The sequence below is a fragment of the Equus asinus genome, chromosome 17, assembly GCF_041296235.1.
Source record: "Equus asinus isolate D_3611 breed Donkey chromosome 17, EquAss-T2T_v2, whole genome shotgun sequence".
Classification (NCBI taxonomy): domain Eukaryota; kingdom Metazoa; phylum Chordata; class Mammalia; order Perissodactyla; family Equidae; genus Equus; species Equus asinus.
The window spans coordinates 31,490,236-31,511,816 of record NC_091806.1 but is presented as its reverse complement, the minus strand read 5'-3'; the positions used below and the strand labels follow the sequence as shown (position 1 = coordinate 31,511,816).

At 49.3% G+C, this 21,581-nt stretch overlaps 1 protein-coding gene across 1 annotated transcript; it reads left to right on the top strand.

Moving 5' to 3' along the window:
• Positions 1–273: 273 nt before the first annotated feature.
• SLC43A3 (solute carrier family 43 member 3) lies at positions 274–21,094 on the top strand. The gene is made up of 13 exons (XM_044750288.2): positions 274–452; positions 1,098–1,482; positions 1,861–1,990; positions 4,266–4,312; positions 6,581–6,657; positions 6,881–6,973; positions 9,542–9,681; positions 10,825–10,919; positions 12,017–12,190; positions 12,412–12,531; positions 15,897–16,083; positions 16,745–16,868; positions 17,951–21,094. Exons 2-13 carry the CDS (start codon positions 1,281–1,283, stop codon positions 18,050–18,052), a joined length of 1,491 nt encoding a protein of 496 aa, XP_044606223.2. The 5' UTR covers positions 274–452; positions 1,098–1,280; the 3' UTR covers positions 18,053–21,094.
• Positions 21,095–21,581: the final 487 nt, after the last annotated feature.

Genomic DNA, 21,581 nt, shown 5'->3' with positions numbered 1-21,581 from the left:
GGATGTGTGTTTCCACGTGTCTGCAGGTAGCTGTGTTTTCTTTGCGTGTGCGCCTGTGTGCGCTGCGAGTTTGGAATCTTTTCTGTGGGTCTGCCTGTACATGAAGCAGTAATTAAAACGAACTTGGTTAGGGGAGGGAGGAGAGGCAAGGGAGCTAGGAGGCTGAAGGAGAGTAAGAAAGAGGAAAACAGACTCTGTTGGGGTTAGAGGGAGAGAGAGGAGAGAAGATCCAAGGGGCGGTCGAAAACCGTGGGGCAGACTGTGAGCTCAGGAGAGGAAGGAAGTGATGGAGAAGGGGAGGTCGTGGACCTCCGCAGCTGCCGCCTTGCCTGTCAGGGCCCTTCCGGCTCAGGGGGGGGGACGGGACGACCAGGAGGAGACTGGGAGGAGCGGCGAGAGGCGGGAATCTGAACTGCGAAGAGCGTGGGACAGCGGGGCAGCCCTGCGAGGAGGTAGGACGCAGGTGCAGGTCTGGGGCGCGGGCAGGGGCCATGGGGAAGCGAGGCGATTGGGCAGGAGGCAGGCTGACTCCGGGGGCGCCTCTATCTGGAGGGGCGCTGACCACTTGTTGGAGGAGGTGTGGGGTGGGGGTGAGGAGGGGCTTCTGGGCACTTTCCTGGAAGACGGAGATGTGGGGAAGGAGACCTGGAGAGGGGACATGGGGTGTCCTAGCCGAGAGTCATGGAGGATCCTCGGAGTTGGGATATTTTTGGCATCAGACTGGTCTTCCTGTTGTGGCTAACTAGCCTTGGGCTCATTGATAAAACCTCCTGGAGCTTTTGTTTCCTTGTCAGTAAACCGAGGATAACGAAGGCTAACTGGCCAGGTTGTTGTGAGGAGCTGTGAGGACATACATGACGGCTTCCCGTCTGCTCGCCTGCCTCAGAATTGCTGCGGTTGTAATTTTAGTGGTCAGTCTTCAGGATTTGGGCTCAGTTCCTGTTTCCCCACTCTCCTGCCAGGCGGGGTAGGACAGGGCTTTTTGTTGCAGCTGTTTCTCCTAACTGGCCTCTCTCTCCTCCCTACAAAGGAGGCTTTGTCCACCTGTACCTTTCCCACAAGCCCCCTGCACCAGCAACCTCTCCCTTATTTTACAGCAACCAGAGACTCAATCACTGATGGGTTCTGCCCAAGCCGAGAACAGCCAGCACCGGAGAGCTCCCTGACTGGAAGGGCCTGCCAAAGGAATTTCCCAGGTGCTCAAACACCAGGCCTTGCAGCTCCTGTGCTCAGCCCAGGAGGCCACCAGTGAAACTGGAGGATTGGCCACACCTCAGGCCATGGCGAGTCAGGGGCTTCCCCTACGAGTGGCCACTCTGCTGACGGGGCTGCTGGAATGTCTTGGCTTTGCGGGCGTCCTCTTTGGTTGGGCGTCGCTGGTGTTTGTCTTCAAGACAGAACATTACTTTGAGGAGCTGTGTGAACCAAATGCCGGGCTGACGGGCAATGCCACACTGACGGGCAATGTCACGGGACAGACTGGTAAGGGAATGATGACTTGTCTAGGAAGCTGAGGCCGGTTCTCACTTGGTGGGAAGGAGTAGGAAGGACTCCATCCCCTGCCTACCCTGCCAACCTTTCTACAATGAGAGAAAGGGGGTGGCAGCCTCCCCTGTCCCCTACCCCTCAACCTTGGTCTAGGAGGTGCCTGGGAGGGAAGTACTAGCTCCTGAGGGGTAATTAGAGGCAGTCACATTTCAGCTCACCGAAGGGAGAACTTTCCACCAGCCAGCTGTCCAAGACGGGAGAGGCTGCTCTGGAGGGGAGCCAGGCTGGGAGCCCACCTGGCAGGAAGGCTGGGCTGGATGGGAGGTTGGCCTACCCACTCTGGCTTCTGACATCCCCCTTTCCGGCCTCCAGACTGCAAAGCCCAGGATGAGAAGTTCTCGCTCATCTTCACCCTGGCGTCCTTCATGAACAACTTCATGACGTTCCCCACTGGCTACATCTTTGACCGTTTCAAGACCACTGTGGCCCGCCTCATAGCCATGTAAGTCCCTAAGGCCCAGTCTGGGTGGAGATGAGCAAGAGGAATTCTTCTGGCATTAGCCTCTCTTGGAGGGAGTCTCGGGCCAGGCAACTGGGCAGCCCTGCCAGGCGCTGCCTCAGCAGCTGCTCTCTTCCTACACCCCTACTTCCCTTTCCTTGCCTCCTTCCTCTGCTAGGTGTGAATGTGTGTTCTATGTGACATGCTGAATTGAGCAGGAGCCCAGGCCTGCTTTCTGTGAGAGCTGGCCTGGGGCCGGGGTTATGAAATTAGCAAAACCTAAAATTGTCACTCTGCCTTCATCCCGGGGAACCTTGTCTATAGCTCCTCATGGCCAGGTTGCTCAGACTTAGTTGTCATCTTCCTCACTCCCCGTCACTCCCCAGAGGCTTAGCCAGTGAGGTCTCCTGGGACCTGCAGTGGTGGGATATCAGGTCCCCTGGGGCTGTAGGGAAGGCAATGGGGTTTCCCATGCAGATGAGTCAAAGAGGCGAACGGACTTGCTCTTGCTCATCCAGGGTGCCACTCCAACTGGCCTGGGTGAGTGATAAGCAGTGCTCTGCTGGGAGCTGATAGAACCCAAAGCAAGCAGTCCCTGGCATGCTTGTGAGAGATTAGTTGTCAGAGGGACTGGAGGGCCGGCTGGGCCAGGAAATAGCCAGGTCCCTTGGTCTTTAAGTGCTTGGCACATAATGACTTTATCTCGTCTCTCTTGGTGTTTGACTCCCTCTCCTCCTCTTCCCTCTCCTCCCACTGCTCCCTCCCTCTTCTCCAGCCTCCATGTGTTAAGAAAAACTCAGTCTTCCTTCCTGTGTTTCTCCTTTACTTTTACGCACGATACTTCACACCCAAATGTGTGTGTGGGGGGGTGTTCCCACACCAAGCCATCCTGCCACAACAGCTGGGTGGCCTACAATTTAACTCAATTCTGACCTCATCTTCCTGGAGATAGAGTCAGATCCCACAGGTAAGGGCTCAGTTCCACGAGACTGCCCCCACTTCAGACACCAGTCGCAAGTGGTGTGTTCCCTGGTTACTCACAACTTCTGTCTGACTTGGCTGTGCAGCGGAGGTTCCCATGACCTCCTCCCGCTTGGGTTCGATTATTTGCTAGACCAGCTCCCAGAACTCGGGGGAAAACTTACTTACATTTACCAGTTTATTAAAGGATGTGATAAAGGATACAGATGAACGGCCAGATGAAGAGATATGTAGGCGAGGTCTGGGAGGGTCCTGAGCCCCGGAGCTTCTGTCCCTGGGAAGTTGGGGTGTGTCACCCTCCTAGTATGTGGATGTGTTCACCAACCCAGAAGCTCTCCGAACCCTCTACTATTGGGGTTTTGTGGAGGCTTCCTCAAGTAGGCATGATTAATTACTAACTCCATTTCCAGCCCCTCTCCCCTCTCTAGAGAAGTGGGGAGCAGGGCTGAAAATTCCAATCTTCTAATTATGGCTTGGTCTTTCTGGTGACCAGTCTCTTCCAGGAGCCATCCACGAGCCCACCCAGAGTCACCTCATTAGAACAAAAGATGCTCCTAGTGCTCTTATCACTGAGGAATTTGAAGGATTTTAGAAGTCCTGTGATAGGGACTAGGGACAAGGACCAAATAGATATTTCTTATTCTAAATCACTATATCACACAGGCACTACTTTTATTACCCCATGTCTTATAAGACCCCCAAACTGCTAGAAGATCCCCATAACCTTTGGATTGTGGTTCTATAATCACAGAACCCTGGAACTTTAAGCTTGGGTTCTACGTCGGTCCAATCATTTCCCTTTATAGAAAAGGCCACTGAGGCCCAGAGAAGGGCAGTGTCTTGACCAAGGTCACACAGTGAGTAGTCATTGAGACTGAAGGTTTTGATTTGTAGACCAGGCACTAACCCCTTTCTCCAAAAGATTGGCCTGTTGGGACTCCCAAGTGGGAGGGCCTTGGCTCCACTCACTTTGTCTCTGGCCAAGCCCAGTAACCTTCTCCTGAATTTATTGCATCCTTAGCTGAGTTCATTGCCCGGGATTTCCCAGTCTAGCCTTGGACCTTGAGAGGAGCCAAATACCCTCATTTGTGAGGTCAGGGCCACATATCAATCACATCTGGGCTTCTGGCACCTGGTTCTGAGCCTGGGGTCCAGAGGCATCCATGCCCATTGAACCCCCAGGCTGAGAATGCACTCTAGTGCCAAATTTGGAGATTGGGTGAGTAGAATTCTTGGTTTTGTCCCCCAGGTTTCCTTTTCCTTGACAACATCCTCCATCCCCTGTTTTGTGTTTCAGATTTCTGTACACCACTGCCACACTCACCATAGCCTTCACCTCTGCAGGTGAGTGCTGTCAGGGGGGTGGGAGGGACACAAGCTCAGGGGCACCTGCTGGGTGGAGCAGTTGCCAAAGGTGATGGACAAGACACACTGACCCCCCACGGTTATCAGAGAGCCACAGACTTTGAGCTTGAAAGAATCTTTGAGAGAGTTATTACTGGTCTATGAAAACAGTTTCACCTACTGAGAAATGCAACAAATAAGCACAATGGAGGGATTGCCTCAGAGAGAAGAATTTGGTCCAAAGATTTTGTCTTTCCTCTTGTATGTATTAACATGTTCTCCCTCTCTTATTGTAGTGAAATGATATATGAATGACAGTTGCTTTTGAAAATATCCTTACTAGCAGGGCAAAAGTTGACGATCCTAACTAGTCAAAAGTTTTCTTTTCAAATTTTACTGGTCTATAAATGTATAAAATTCCCAAAGTCTAGGAATTCCAATCTGGTTTATTCCTGCTTTCCCCCAGTATGCAGAGGAGAAAACTGAGCTAGAGAGAGACCCCTTGCAAAGACTTGCTCAAGGGCACAGAGTAAGTTAGTGGGAAGTGGGCTTGGGGTCCCTGGCTGTGCCCTCTCCTAGCATCCTGGTTATGCTGGCCAAGAGATGCCTTCTAATATCTCTCCCCAGTGTCAGATCGCATGGCTCAATTTTGGGGATAAGAAGTAAAAGTACATAACTGTTGTGTGTGTAGTCCTTTGCTGAAGCCGTATGGCATCATGAGGTTGTCTCCATTTGTGCTCCATAAACACGGGCTGAGTGTCTTTGATCTCATGAGATAGCCTGGCACCTCAAGCCAGTTGTTTAAAAGCACTCTCCTCATCAAACCCGCTTTATCTTATCAAAGAGCCTGTAAATGATTTTCAAGTGGCTGAATGTGGCGGTGGTGGCTAAGAATGTTTGACTCACCTTGTGAATCATTTGATCACCAGTTCTCCCTTCCTCCGTAAAACTGGGCTTTTGGTTTTTGGAAAAAGTGTTGGGACCACAATGACCCAATTGTGAAAGGAATCTCACCCAACCTTAGGAGAGTGCATTAGGAGAGAGGTACCTTTTATAAAGACAGAAATTGAATGGTAAATAGTGTGAATAGTCTAAAATGAGCACTTTACAGTGCTTCTCAAGGTATAGAACAATAGTTACTTCAGAGGACATTAGGAGGCACAACCTTGCCATGTTAAGCACTGAATCATCTGGTGGAAAAATCATTCTTTTTCTATTTCTCTTTCAGTCCTCTGATTTCATGAACGAAAGTCTTGACATGGGGCCGGTATGAATTTAACACTATGGCAGGAGCAGGTTTCAAGCTTGGAACGTTCTGAGGGCAACTGCATCTAGTTACAATTTAATAACATTGTTTTCCTTTCATTGCATTTATTTTTACTATTCCTTTCTATTCTTGACAAGCAACATGAGTTGCTTTTCATTTACAGTAGTGATACAAAGTTTCCTTTAAAAATAATAGATTTCTTTTGGATAAAAGGGAGTCAACGTAAAGAAAACATTTTAGCAAATAATAGGATGGGCATGGGTTATGGCCCAAATCAGGAAAGTGGGCAGAAGTCTGTAGCTTGGGAAAGACTAATTTATGAAGGGCTCCAAACTCCTGGCATTTTAGTTCTGTTATCGTCCAACACTTTCCAGACCTATCATAGTAGTTTGTTTGCAGGTCAGTCTGTTCAAGGGTAGGAAGTATGCTTAACCCATCCTTCATTTCCAATGCCAAGCACTATGCCCCATGAAGAAAGTGCTCAAGTTTGATGAACAAAGGAAAGAGTCTGTGCCATTTTCTCACTGAGGTCTGCCAACACCCCATAAGGCAGGAAGAGCAGGGACTGTTATTCCCATTTTACAGATAGGGTGATTGAGTCACAGATTCGGAATCCAGCTCAAAGTCATGCAGTGAATAAGAAGCTGGGCTTGGGGACAGAGTCCAGACTTCTCTCCCCACAGTGTCAAGGATGAATAGAAGGGGCTGTTTGTGGTTGAATGAGAGAAGGGAGCAGTGGCTTCGCTTTGAGTCTATCTGGAGACATCCAGGTCTGCCACAGACCAAGGACCATCTTTGGTGGGGAAGAAGGTGGCTCAGGAGACCTCTGCAAGGACATTTGGGGGAGCCTTGACCAGTACCCTAAGACCTCGAAGGATGCTAGAATTAGGGCCCTGAGCCCGGGATTGTGGGGAATTTGGAGCAAGTAGGAGCCAGAGTTTGGGGTTCCATGTTTGGGTTGCACTATGATGCTGCCCCACCTCTGTTTTTGATTGTTCCAGAATCAGCCCTGCTGCTCTTCCTGGCCATGCCCATGCTCACCGTTGGGGGAATCCTGTTTCTGATCACCAACCTGCAGGTGTGAGCCTGCCCTCATCCCAGGCACCTGGCAGGAGGGTGGAGGGAGGGAGAAGCACTTTTCTACACCGGCTACCTTAAATGGGGTTGGCTCCTGCCAGGGTGGTGGCTCCTGGGGTGGAGTGTGAGTCTGGGTATCATGAAGGCCTGGAACATGCTGGCTGCACAGGAAATATTTACTTCATGATTAAATAAGTGATTCAGGTTGGTCACATTCTCTCCAGGTGGGAAACCTGTTTGGCAAACACCGCTCAACCATCATCACTCTCTACAATGGAGCGTTTGACTCTTCCTCGGCAGTCTTCCTTGTCATTAAGGTAAAAAATAGTGGGGCCAGCCCATTGGCCGAGTGGTTAAGTTTGCATGCTCTACTTGGGCGACCCAGGGTTTCTCTGGTTTGGATGCTGAAAGTGGACATGGCACCTCTCATCAGGCCATGAGGCGGTGTCCCACATAGCACAACCAGAAGCACTCACAGCTAGAATATACAGCTACATCTGGGGGGCTATGGGGAGACGAAGAAGGGGAAAAAAAAGAAGATTGGCAACAGATGTTAGTCCAGGTGCCTGAGTTAAAAAACAAAAACAAAAACGTAAAAAATAGTAATAGCCAACATTTATTGAGCACTAATATATGCCAGACACTTGTCTTGTGAACTTTACATGATTTCTTTCCATCAACGCTTCTGCAGCTAGAAAACATGACACTTGAACTTGAGCCCAGGCCTGTCTGGTTCTAGAGGCTGAGCTTGTAACCATTAAACTCCTTGTTCACACTCCTGTAGGATTTTTGCACGGAGGCTAAGGGAAGGCATGGCCATGATGTGCCTGGGCCAGTGTTGGGCAGAGGCTGGGGGCCCTTTCCAATGGGGTGTTTGTGCCTGTGAGCTTCTGGGTTGGACAGGGAGGTGGGGGGTGGCTCGTCGGGGCAGCAGGGGCAGACACAGAGTCCTCTCCAGCTCTCCTGAAGGCCAAGGTTAGTGATCGGGGGATGGGCTGTTGCCAGTGCTGATAGTAGCCCACCTAACAGCCATTCTCCCTTCTTTATTGCTAACATTCCATCTGGGCATTGGTATTCCCAGCCCAGGGGATGAATCCTGATTGATCTAAGCCAACTGAGTCAGTCGCTTTCCTCCTTGCTAATGATGAGTGAAGCTGGGCATATTCTCCAGTCCTTGTTAGTGAGGTGAAGGGGTTGTATTCATGAGGACTTTAGGGATATTTCTCTCCTTGTTGGAAGATGAGAGCAGAGCGAAAAGAAAGCCTTCCTCCTTGGTCCCCCTTTCCACCCTTCCTCTTTGAATGTTGTGGCAAGTGTTTGAATGTTTGAATATAGCTGGATGTGTGACAGCCATTCTGTGATTATGAGGAAACAAACTGGAGGACAAAAGCTGGCAAACTAAGGATGAATGAGTGAAAGGAATAAAAGAATATGAGTCCTTGACACCCCAAGCTGACCAACTTGGGACTTCCCTCTGGGCTTTGTGTTAGGCCAGAGGCAGCTGGCACAGCCTGTGGGCCAGGGGCAAGAGAAGAGGATCTCTGGGAGTCACTATCCAGATATGAAACTAGCTTAGTACTGAGCACCTGGGCTTGGAGGGTTGCCCACAGGCTGAACCTTGGGGCACATACTCAAGCTTTTCTACCGCTCGTGCAAGAACCGCTTCCCAGGTTCTTCCTCCTTCCCCTGGGTGTGCTTCCCTTCCTCTCTTCCCTCTTTGGAGTTGGAAGGAGAGAGAGCGTGCCAGAGCAGGAGCTGGAGATCTCCGTTTACTCTGACCTTGCTGCTGCTCACTCTGACCTTGATCAATTCTTTGTGCCTCTCTGGACCTCAGTTTCACCCTCTGTAAAGTGAGGTGGTTGGGCTAGATCAACGGTTTTCAAACTGGGTGTCGAGGAACACCGAGGGGATCCCTTTGATGTTATGTTGGTCACCAAGGAGAATAAGGGGGAGGATGACAGGGCCACTCCCCACTGATGTGTTTCATAAGTTGAATTTCTGTGTAAAATTTTGTTTGAACAAAAGACTTTGCTGCCAGTAAAAAAAAAAAAAAAAAAAAACACCAGGCTGGAAGATCTCTGAGAAGCTTCACTTCACTAGGAGGCTCTATAAGACTGTGGGGATGGATAATACGCTGCCTCCTCTGCTGCTGGTTGGGCCCTGGGGTGACAGGGAGGCTATGTGTGTACGAGGTGTAATTAATTAGCTTCCAAGGTGGAAGGCAACAGCCTGTACCAAGACTCATTCTTAGAAACTGGGGTTCCAGCTCCTGCTTCTTACCCGGACTTTTCTTTGGTGTGGTAAAATCTATAGAATAAAATTTACCGTCTTAACCATTTTTAAGTGTATGGTTCAGCGGCATTAAGTTCATCACATTGTTAGGCAAGCAACACCACCATCCATCTCCAGATTGAACTCATTTCAATCTCGTGTAACTGAAACTCTGTCCCCATTAAACACTAACTCTCCAGTATCCCACCCCACCCAGCTCCTGGCAACCACCCTTCTGCTTTCTGTCTCTGTGAATTTGGCTACTCTAGGGACCTCATCCAAATGGAATCATGTAGTAGTTATCCTTCTATAACTGGCTTATTTCACTTAGCATGATGTCCTCAAGGTTCATCCATGTTATAGCACGTGTCAGAATTTCCTTACCTTTTTTTGTTGTTGTTGAGGAAGATTGGCCCTGAGCTAACATCTGTTGCCAATCTTCCTCTATTTTGTATGTGGGACACCACAACAACAGGGCTTGATGAGCAGTGTGCAGGTCCATGCCTGGGATCTGAACCCACGAACCCAAGGCTGCCAAAGCAGAGCATGTGAACTTAACCACCATGCCACTGGGCTGGCCCCTACACTGACTTTTTCCCCTCCTTTATCTGCAGCTCCTTTATGAACAGGGCGTCAGCCTCAGGGCCTCCTTCCTCTTCTTCTCTGTCTTCAGTGTCTGGCATGTTGGGCGCACTTTCCTCCTGCTGCCCCGGGGGCACATCCCCTACCCACTGCCCCCCAACTACCGCTATGGGTAAGGACTATGATCTAGCAATTGTGGGCCCGAGCCCCCCATGTGACCTGGGATGGAAGCAGGGGATGGGAAAGTCGTGGTCACAGTAGGGCAGAGGAAACCTGTCACAGGAGAGGAAGACCAGAATGGGTGTGTCAGTTGGCAATTGCTGCATAACAGACTACCCCAGAACTCAGTGGCCTGAAACCTTAAGCATTTATTATTTTTCCTGGGTCTGTGGGTAGCTGACGAGTTCTACTGATCAGGGACAGACTTGGATGATCTTGACAGGGCTCATTCTTGCCTCTGATCATCTAATGGGCTAGCTAGGGGCTGGCTTGTCTAGGATGACCTCACTCACACGAGTTTTTTTCTGGAGGTCATTGGGGGTGACAGGGATGTCTGGGACACCTGGCTCTCATCCTCCGACAGGCTGGCTTGGGCTTGTCCATGTGGTGCTTCCAGGGTTCCGAGAGAGAGTGCAGAAATGCACAAGCTCTCTTAAAGTTCAGGGCTGGAATGAGCACAGCGTGATTTCTGCTGCATTCTCTTGGCTGAGGCAGCTCACATGGCTCAGTGAAGATTCAGGGGATGGGGAAATAGTCAGAGCTGCAAAATTCCATTGCAAAGCGTGGAGAACAGAGGAAGTGAAGAAATGTGACCCTTTTTGCAGCTCTTCCCCACAAGCAGTAGAGGGAGAGCTTTCATTTGCTGCTCACTTACTATCTGCCAGATCCCACGTGCTCTCTGATTTCATCTCACCATGATCCTCTCAGATAGATGGGCTTATCTCCATTTTCCAAATGAGAAAAATGGGGGTCGGAAGGGTTATGTCTGAGCCATGTTGCCACAGCCAGGAAGAACAAGAGCTGGGATGTGAACTCAGCCTCTCCTACTCTTCCCCCGCCTCCAGTGGTTCCCAAACTTTGCTGGGTATCAGAATCACAGAATCACTCGGAGATCTTCAAAAAACCTGGAAGCCTGGCTGCCACTCCCAGACACTCTGATTTAACTGATCTGGCTGTGACTTGGGCTTCGGGGTTGTTAAGAGGTGATTTCACTGTGCTGTGAAACGGGGGATCCCCTGCACTATTCCCTTCAGCCTGAGACTCAGGCTCAGCTCACAGCCCTTGGGCTGGGCTGAGGGGACTTCTGTTTCCACAGCCTGTGCTCTGGGAAGGACAGCAGGGAGGAGGAGCAGAAGACAGTGGAGTCCAAAGAGCTGGAGGGACAGTCGGAGTTCGTTTCGCCAAAGGAAGGTGAGCCCTGCTGGTGTACCCAGCTCCCTTCAGAACCTGGTCTTCGTGGCGGCCGACCTGGTCCCTCACCTCCAGAGCTCCCCTAGAGACTCAATCAGGAAAGGTCAGGTGGAGAAAGGACCTGTGGGGTCTTCTCGACCCCCTCACTTTATAGAGGGTCCAGACAGGGGCAAGACTTTTGTTTCTTTTCTCCTTTCTGTCCCTCTCTTCTTTCTCTCATGTCATTATCACACTACCCCCTGAATTCCATCTTCCATCATTTTCCTTCCTGTCCCCTGACTCTCCAGTCCTAAGTCTGCCTTATTTGTCCCCATTTCTGCAGGTCTCCTGGGTCTGCCCTCTCACTGTTCCATTTCCATCACCGCCTCTGTTGCCTCCTCATCTCTTTGGGTCTTTGGTTACAAACATCACAATCCCTGCTGGCTGAATTAGAAACAAGAACAGGATTCTGGGAAGCTCACAGAATCAAGGGAAAAATGAACTTTCCAGGCTCCAGGATGAGCAGGACCAGATTACGCCTGGGGGTCCCAGTCGAAAGTCACAGCTAGTCTGCCTCTCTAGGGAGAACGATCGGATTGGGCCACCCTGGCTGAGGAACAGAATGCTTAATTCACAGGCCCATCTGGACCATGAGGAAAAGGGCAGGGGAAGATTTCCAGAAGAAACCAGGATCCTGGTACCGAAAGAGAGGGGATGCAGAGCAGCTGAGACAACAGCTGTCAGCCACTAACCCACATCTCATGTCTAACTTTCTCCTCTCCATGTCTTTTTTTCACCCTCCTTGCTGAGAAAGATCAGGAAAGTGTTAGTGCAAGAAGTGTCATTGAAATCAGACTGTGAAAGACAGATCAGATTTCAGTAGACGAGAAGAACATGGGGAAGGTCATTCAAGGTGGTAGGGCCAGGATGACAAAGGCATAGAGGTGAGCATGTGCCACTTGCGGGCAGCTCAGAGAGCACGCCGGATGAGTTCTGGGAGGTAAGAATACAAGGTGAACGTGGACCTCAAACTGTTCCATTAAGGCCTCTACACTGTTGTTCACCCCAGGGTTCCACTTTCCTTGTAATTCATGCTCAGATCCTCCTTTCTCCATCAGAGTTCCCAGATTCAGGGCAGCAGAAGGAGCTCCACTCTTTCTGGAGCTACGCTTTCTCGCGGCGCTTTGCCTGGCACCTGATGTGGCTGTCTACGATACAATTGTGGCATTACCTCTTTATCGGCACCCTCAACTCTCTACTCACCACTTTGGCCAAGGGAGACAGGGCACTAGGTATGTGGCGGGGCTGGGAGGCATCCCATCTGTGCATCCCAGTTGGGGACTTGGAACCTCGAGCGGTGCGGGGTGCTAAGCCCAGTAGGGCTATGTGCTCCAGAGAAAGGTCTGAGCAGGGATGTGGGGAGGACGATCAGGCAGGGCAGGGTGGGTGGGTCCCCTCCTGTAAGGCAGTCCTGGAAATTTCTTATCTCTCAATGCTTCTCTGCCCTCTGCAGTCAGCATCTACACAAATGCCTTTGCCATCACTCAGTTCTTTGGAGTGCTCTGTGCCCCCTGGAATGGCCTGCTCATGGACCAGCTTAAACAGAGGTACCAGAAGAAAGCGAGCAAGACAGGTGAGACCTGGGCTCGGGAGCATCAGGGAACCAGGAGAGGAGAGATCATTTATCTTCATGCCCATCTTCTCTTTTGTTCTTAATCTTTTTCTACTTGCATCCATCCGTCTATCCCTCCATTCCTCCATCCATCTATCCATCTGTCTGTCTAACCACTAGACGCTGAGTGCCAATTATGGGCCAGACATAGATCAGATTCAACAATGGACAAGACAGATATGTCCTTGTTCTCAGTGTAGAGAGTGGAGAAAGGAAAGTCATTAGGCATTACAGTCCATGAAGTAAACCCACAGGGGGCTGTGGGGACACAATAAGGGCACACAGCCTGTTCCAGATGAGGATGAGATCGGTGTATGGGAAGGCTTCGTGGAGAAAGTGTCATCTAAGCTGAAACCTGAAGGATGAGTCAGAAGTGAGGAGATGAAGAGGAGGGCCCTGGGAGAGTGGCCCAAGAATACGGTGGGCTCAAGGTTGTGAAGGAGAGAGGGAAACGTTGAGGACTCTGAGGACTCCCTTAAAGGGATTCAATGACTGGCTGGAGGTGTATTGGTTAAGTTCGGCACTCTCTGCTCCGGTGGCCCAGGTTAGTGGGTTTGGATCCCAGGTGTGGACCTACACCACTCATCAGCCATGCTGCGGTGGCGACCCACATGCAAAATAGAGGAAGATTGGCACAGATGTTACCTCAGGGCAAATCTTCCTCAACAACAACAAAACAAAACAAAAAACAGTAATTCAGGCTGGCCAGGGTACAAAGGAGTATGGAAGGGTCTGGAGAGAGAGCCGTGAGAAGGGGCAGGCTGTGTCCCATGCCGAGGAGCTTGGACAAGCTCCTTGGACATCAGTCAAGGAACAGAGGGGTGCTGAGGTATTTTAACCTGCAGGGGTTCGGGATGCGGAGGGACAAAAGTAGAGAGTAATTTCTCCTATGACTTTCATCTACACCCCTCCCTGACTCCCCTGCCCTGCTGGAGTATTCTACAGCAAATCTCAGTCATCAAACCATTTCATCTGTAAATACCTCAGTTTGTAGCTCTAACAGATAAGCCCTCTTTTACTTGAATATCACCATAGTATCATCACATCCACAAAAATTCCTCAATGATTTCTTAATACCATCTACTATGCACTCTGCTCAAATTTCCCTAATTGTCTCAAATATGTCTTTTTACACTTGATTTGTTCAAATTAAGAGCCACACACTATATGTGGTTGATGTGCCTTTTATGTCTTTTAAAATGTATAAGTGTCGTCTCCCACATGCTTTTTGTCCTTGTTTATTTGTTGAAGAAATGGGGTGTTTTGTTCTGTCACATTTCCACATTTTGGATTTGGCATCCTTTTGGTGTCATTTAAAATGTTTCTTTGGGTATTTCCTGTAAACACACAGGTTGGAGGCTCAAGGAGCCTCAGTTTAATATTTTTGGCAAGAGTAATTCAGAGGTGGAGCTGTGGGCTTCCTAAGGGCTCCCGTCAGCAGGCCCCTGGTACCTCTTGTCCTGTTCTCATCATGTTAAGATTGATCAATGGGCTCAGACATTGTCAGTCTCATCCACTTATTACAAAGTTTCCCAATGGCTGTGCGTCTGATGATTGTAGCAGCCGTTGATGATCAATGCCTAGACCCATTATTTTACTAGGGTTGCCAACTCGTGATTTCCTGTTTCCATCTTTCCTTCTGCTTTCAACAGCGAGAATTCCTTTAGAAAGAAAAACTTCCCCTTATTAACTATTTTGTTACCCTGGCATAAATGCTTGGTTTTTCTTCTTTTTACCAGTTTTGAGAATAATGAAGTGATGCCCTAGCAACTTCCAGGGGTGACTACTCATTGTTTCTTTTTCAAAGTCTCATTTTAAATATATTTGATGTGTTTCAATCCATTTTCACCACGATTCTTTTTGATGTTCAAATCGTCACATCTTTGGCCATTGGGAACTTTACCAATCCAGTATCTGTGTCCTTTAGACATCATCCTGTTAGTTTTAGAGAGTGTCTTTACTTTTTAGCACAATGAGATGTTCACGTCCATCTGATCAGGTATGTTTCCTATCCCAGACCTGAAACCAGCCATTTCTTCAAGTAACGCTGAGTCCCTTTAATGGGAAATGGTATTTAAAGACTGTAGTCTGGATGCTAGCATTTCTAATTCTCCTGGGTTGTCATTGCTTTTGGGCTTTGGATAGAGTTAAAGCGTACATAATTTTTTGGAAGAAAAAATACATCATGAATGCCTAATAATGATACTTTGATTCAAATTTTACGTCCTTAATTTTAGATTCGTATCTCTTTTTCTCTTCCTCTGAAAATCTTGGTTCCTAACAATACTATACAGACACACACATGTATAGTATTTTAAAAATATGTTTTATATATTGTCACTGGTTTTAGCAATATCGACATTATTAATAACAATACTGTTGCTGAATGCTGTGCCTCTCTCTCTGTGTCCTTCCGTCCTTCCTTCCATTCTCCTCCTTAGCATATATCCCACAAGAGGATGTACAGTCAAATTACTGTTTTAAGAATCACCAACTTGACATAAAGTTATGTTCATTGGTTTCACTTCGTTCCTGATTTTGGAGGATTGCTTTGCTTGTTCTCTTCCTATTATTTTAATTTAATTGAATTTTTAAACATTTGTATATCAAATATTTACATTTTCCCAAAGCCAAAACCATGAAACAGTATACATTCAAAGAAGTTTAGTTTTCCTCTCTGTTCCCTGCACCCTGTTCATTCACTCTGTCTTTAGGCAATGATCTTTTTCTTAAAGACAGACTATATAGACATATTTTTGCTCTCAGATAAAGGCCACATACTGCACGCCCTGTTCTGCGGTCTTCCTTCTGTGTGACTCTCTGTCCCGAGGATGCTCCCCAGCAGGGCCTTCTCCTCACTCTTCTTACGCTGCCTAGTTATCCGTGACGGGGCAGCAGGACAGCCAGGACAGCTGTCCCTCCGGATGGCTGTTTGGATAGCCCCTGTCTTTTGTTAGTACCTGTCGTGCTACACAGAATGCCTGGCTGCAGGTTGCAAGGGCCAGAGCAGGTGGCCCTGTTAGGAGGCCATTGCAATTTGTGTAATCTGTGAGTGAGTGATGGTGGTTTAAAACTAGCATGAGTTGGTGGGGATGGAGAAGAGTGGATACATTTGAATGATAATTAGGAGGTGGCTCATCAACATTCACTGATGGACTGGAGATGGGGCATGTGGGAGAAAGAGGATTCGAGGATGACCCCCTGGGTTTCTGCCTGGAAAGTTAGATGGATGATGGCTCCTCCCTTTACCCAGATCTCTCTTGCCTCCTTCCTGCCCTCCATTGTGTCCGCTTGCAGGCAGCCTCTCCTCTTCCCTTTTGGACCAGGTTTCTCAGCCTCGGCGGTGGCCCTTTGCTCCACGGTTCCTTCTCTGGCCCTGACGTCTCTGCTGTGCCTGGGCTTCGCCCTCTGTGCCTCAGTCCCTGTCCTCCCCCTCCAGTACGTCACCTTCATCCTGCAAGTGATCAGCCGCTCCTTCCTCTATGGGGGCAATGCTGCCTTCCTGACCCTTGCGTAAGTGGGCTTGGGGTGCGTTACATAATGGGGGACACTTGGGGCAAAGGGAAGTGTGCTGGAGGCACACAAATTGGAGGTGAGGATGGGCCTGAGATGGTGAGGTGATGGAGACAGGGTCTGGGAACAGGTGTAGGGGGTGGTGCCTGGAGGTGAGGCTGGCCGGAGGAGTAGAGCTTTCATGTACTTGAGCCTTCGTATCAGCTCTCCCTCTGCCTCTGTTCTCTATCTGGTGGACTCTTATTCACACTCCGAGGCCCACTTCTGTTCCAACACTCCCAGGGAACAGTTGGAAATAAAGCGTCTTCCCTTATTTGTGCCCTGGGCACTCTATTCCTGCTGCATTTGATGGTGCACACATCATATGGCATATAGTGATCTGTTTTTGTGTTCATGTTTTTCTCCCAACTTCCCTGGGGTGCAGCGTGTGTCTGGGTCCCTGCTGTTTTCCCACTGTCAAGCACAATAACTTCTCTGTGTTCTGTAGTTTGAAAGCCTGAGCAAAGGCAAAGGGGACAGGGCTGTCTGGTGTGGGTGGGTGAAGGTAGGCCGAGGACAGGGGAATTGTGAGCAAGTAGCTGACAAAGGCCCAACCAGATCAGGCCCTGCTTGGAGGGTGGGTCCCTGAGTCTCACTGGAACCCCATTTGTCTCTCTCCCAGTTTCCCTCCGGAGCACTTTGGGAAGATCTTTGGGCTAGTGATGGCCTTGTCAGCCATTGTGTCTCTGCTCCAGTTCCCCATCTTCACCTTCATCAAGGGCCCCCTCCAGAATGACCCGTTCTACGTGAGTATTGTGGGCCTCAGACCACCAAGGACATCCGGATCTGGGTGACTCAATGGGCACCCAGCAGGGGGAGCCCCAAATCTGGCTGAAGTATTTCCTGCAGGAACATTGCTGCACACGGGTACATCCTTGGTCTTGCTTCTCAAACTGGGGTCAGTGGGAGCACCCTGCCTTGTGCTGTGGGTACCTGACACCACAGGGCTATCATGGGGTGGCTGCCCAGGGGGCCCACGTTCTTCAGAGATTTGGGAAGAAAATATTTTTTTATGTGTGTGGAGACAAGTAATCATATTCTAGAGGAGAACGCAAAATCCTCACAATGACTCATGAAAACCTAAGACTTCAAAGATATTTCCTGCTTGTGATGAGCACAGGCGGACCTTGGCCTCGGCCCCAGGAATGCAACGTGCATTGGATTCCACAGCTGATCTGAGTGGCAGGAGGTCTGTGCTCTCACCCCTACATCCCCACACCGCCAGGGATGCTCACCCCCCCAGCCCTGGGAGGTGGGCGTGACTCTCCAGCTGTTTGAGATAGAAGAAACAGAGGCTCAAAGATTTGGGTTGTGTGACTTCTATGTTCAGAAGCCCACAGCAAAGGAGCAGAAGTCCTTTGACTTTGAATTCAGTGTTCTGACCACTGCACAGCCCTTTAGCCTCATTTAAAAAAGATCAGCAAAGCGTAGAACAGGAGTTTAAATCAGTCATTGGGAGAAAAAGAAAAAAGCCCTGAACTGAAAGACTGAGGAGAATTACTTGGTGGTGATATCGGAGCACCCTAACTGAATATTCAGAAGATATAATGTAGCTCTCGTCCCTCCGTCAGTTTCCTGAGTGACCCTGAGCTGGTCACTGAATGCCGCCTGGGCCTCTCTTTCTTCATCCATGAAATGGGCACAATATCCCTCCCCACCTGGCTCCACAGGGCAGAATGAAAAGTAACGCAGAGTCCTTCCTCCAGGGCACCAGAGTGTCTGAGTGGAAAGTGGAAGATAAACTAGGCGGAATTCTGGTCCCCTCATTGGTCGTGGGCATTGCTCAGAATTCCTGGACTTCACCTCCCTCCTTCCTGTCTCCCTCCAGGTGAACGTGATGCTGGTGCTCGTCACTCTTCTGACGTTCATCCACCCCTTCCTGGTGTACCGTGAGTGCCAGCGGAAAGAAGGCCCCCCTACAATCGCTTAGTTTGGAAGCCCTCCCTTTTCAGCTCTGCAGATGCTTTTGCTAATCTTCCCCTACCTTTGAGGACCCCGTATCCAGAAAGTCTTTGCTCACTCAGGCTACTTGTATTAAGCAGACATTACTTTTTCTTAAAAAAAAGAAGACACGTAACTGCTAGCTGAGACTTCTGATAGGCAAGAAAAGAATTTCAATGCCAAGCTGATTGATACCATACAGACCCAAAGCAAAAGCTTGTGGAAGTTCTCCTTGGTCCCAGAGCAGGACGCACATGGCCTTGGCAGACCCTTGACCCGAAGGGACGTGATGTGATGGGAGAGGAGGTGTGTCACCTGCTTCTCTAGGCCTCTTTGGCCCTGAAGCCCATGTGTGCCTGGGCCCTGTACCGCCAGGTAAATTTCCAGGTGGAGGGTGAGGTTGTCATGGCCTCAGCTATGCCCCCTGGCATTTGGAGGTGGTGCCCAGCTCTCCCTCAAAGGCACAGCCTTGGTTAGAGAGTGGCAGTGACAAAGGCTTGGTTAGAGAGTCTTGGGAGACAGAGGAGAGATGGGGGGGGGTGGGGGCCCTGGGCCTGAGATCCAGCTCTGCCACTGATGCTGGAGGCCCTTGAGCAGACCCTCCTCTGGGCTGAGCATCAGTTTTCCCATCTGTAAAATGAGAGGATTCTGCAGTTGGAGGTTCTTTCTGAAGCTAACATTCTAGATGGTTTAAAGAGGAGTGGCAGAGAATCAGGCCACCCAGAGAGCCTTGGGTACCAGCTGGCCTGCTCGACTGAAGGATTTTTGACAAAGCCTCTTAGGGATGTTTTCCTCAACAAGAAGGGAGATGATGATTGACTTTGGGAATTATATAAAAATGTTCTCGGGAGAAGAATTTTGTAGAACAGTAAAGTTTTTCTGCTTAAAGCAACTACTGTTTCACCACTTCAGGCTTTGGGGTTGTTGTGTGTGTGTGTGTGTGTTCCTGCCCCATGCCTCAGCTTCCTGGGAAGTGGACACAACAGTGGAGTCCAGGAATCTGGTGGCAGCATCCTGATGTGGGAGCTGGACCCAGAGTGGGGTAGAAGCCTTCAGACTGGTATCCAGCTACCTGGTTCTAGGATGGGCTTGAGAAGTCCCTCCAATCCTGCACCCTCACCGCCTCCCAGGAGTCCCTTCGTTTGCCTCCTCTTCCTCTGTAACCCATCCCACCCCCACCACAATACTCCACACCCCCAGCTGGAAGCACTAGATGGAATCAGAAGGGCCCTGGGTGAGTCTCAGTTCTGCCACCCAGCAACTGGGCAAGTCCCTTAACCATTCTGGATCACAACTTCCTCACCTGCAAAAAGCAATGAATCATTTCTATCCCTGAGGGCGACAGTGAGAATTTAAAGTAATTGCTACTGCCTAGCCCGTGGTGGGAGCAGGTGCACATTTCTTTCTTCATTTACTCATGACCAGAAAGGAAAGGGGTAGCAAGAAGGGAGAAGGGGAGGGACCTGGAGGGAGAGAGATGGTAGGTGGGTGAGATGGGACAAACTGGAATACACCAGGTGTTTTCTTCCACTTAGCCGGGAGAGGGCTTGGGAGAGGACAGTGAGGGGGAGGGGGCTGGCAGGAAGATTCATTCATCCAATCAGTCTGTCAATCAACAAATGTTTATGGAGCCTCTACAATGCATCAGGCAGTGTCCTAGGTGCTGGGGATACAGAGATGCACAAGAGGCTGAAACACAGCTCTTCTGTAAACTGCTGGAAGGGTAATTTGCAGGGGCCTGGGGACCTGGGTCTGAAGACAGACATCAGAGTGCTCACGAATGACTTTCATCTTGTCTTGCTCCAAAACTTTCCACGGCTTCCTGCTGTCCATGGGGCAAAGCTCAGACTGCAGCCTGGCATTCACGGCTCTCAGCAATGTGATTCCAACCACTCCCCTACCTTCCCCACCCTCTTCACCTCCCACCTCCAGGAGGACAGAATTCATTCTTGTGGACAAAGGTTCCTGGTCTGGGCGTCTGTGAGCACACCAGTTCCTCTGCGTGGTGGCTCCTCCCATCTCTGCCAGGGAAATGTGCCTGGTCTACTGGGGTCCTGTTCAAAATGCCATCTTCTCTAAAAATCTTTCCTTGGGCTCTCCAACAGCTTTGAGTTCTCGGCACTTGGTCACACCCTTCTTGGTGACTGGCACCTGCCTCCTTGCATGATGACCTCTCCACACCTGGACAGCAAACTCCAGGAGGCGGCATATGGGCCTTACCTGGCTCAGTGACTAATGAGTGCTTGCTGTCCATGTGGTGCCGGTTAGGGCTCATTGAATGAATGATCACTGAATGAGTGAATTCTTTCTTGTTCTGGCCTCAGTGCCAACTGGAAGGAGAGAGCAGAGCACATGGGGGTGGGATGGGGCAGTGGGAAGAACATGGACTGGGGGGCCAGGCCAACCCTTTTTTCATCCCGGCTCTGTCACTAGTGTGACCTTGGATGGGCCACTTCACCTCTACATCTCAGTTTCTTTATCAGTATAAAGGGAGAAATAGACCTGCCCTCTGGACTGTTGCAAGGATTAGAAATTAGGTCAAGGGCCTAGCACATGGTAGGTACTCAACAGATGATAGCTATGATTGCAGTTAACATATTAAGTCAAAAAGGATGCCTAATGCCCATCAACTGGTGAATGGATAAATCAAATGTAGTCCATTTAGACAATGGAAATTATTTGGCAATAAAAAGGAATGAGGTATTGAAACACACTACGACGTGGATGAACCTTGAAAAGATTATGCTAAGTGAAAGAAGCCATTCGCTAGAGACTGCATACAGTGTGACTTCATTTATATGAAATATCCAGATGAGGAACCCGTCTAGAAGCAGAAAGTAGATTAGTGATTGCCTAGAGCTGGGCGGAGTTGGTAGTGAGTGCTAATGGGTAAGGGGTTCTTTTTAGGGTGATGAAAACTTTCTAAAATTGATAATGAGTGTACAATTCTGAATATGCTAAAACCCATTGAATTGTATACACTTTAAATGGGTGACTTGTATGTGAATATATCTCCATAAAGCCGATACTAAAAAAACATGTCTGGAAAATTGCCTTAATTTTAATGGTATAGACAAGATCAATATATTTTCCTTGAGTTTTAGTTTGAGAAATAGAATGGGATATTTTAAAATCATTGTGGTACATTTAAACACATTGAATTTAAATCAGAATTACTGTTTTCTTAGAAAAGTATCATTGGATTAAAAAAGATAAAAAATTGTGCTAAAAACTTCAAAAAAGGAAAAAGATGTCTGGATTCCTCAGCAAGTGCAGGAAACACTTGGATCCAGAGAGAGAGAAGCGCAGCTGTGTGCACAGCCGCCTCTTTCTGCCCCAAGAGCCCCTTGCTGCAACTTCTTCCTCAGATGGGACCAACTGCTCTTTTAAATGAGGAAGCAAGCAACAGGGGTTTCACAAGTTTTGGGTTCCTGGTGCAACCCTCCTCTCCAGCTCCAGCCTCAGCAGAGAGGAACTGGAGGCAAGTCTCCTCCTCCACAGGCCGTGGTGCCAGGTGG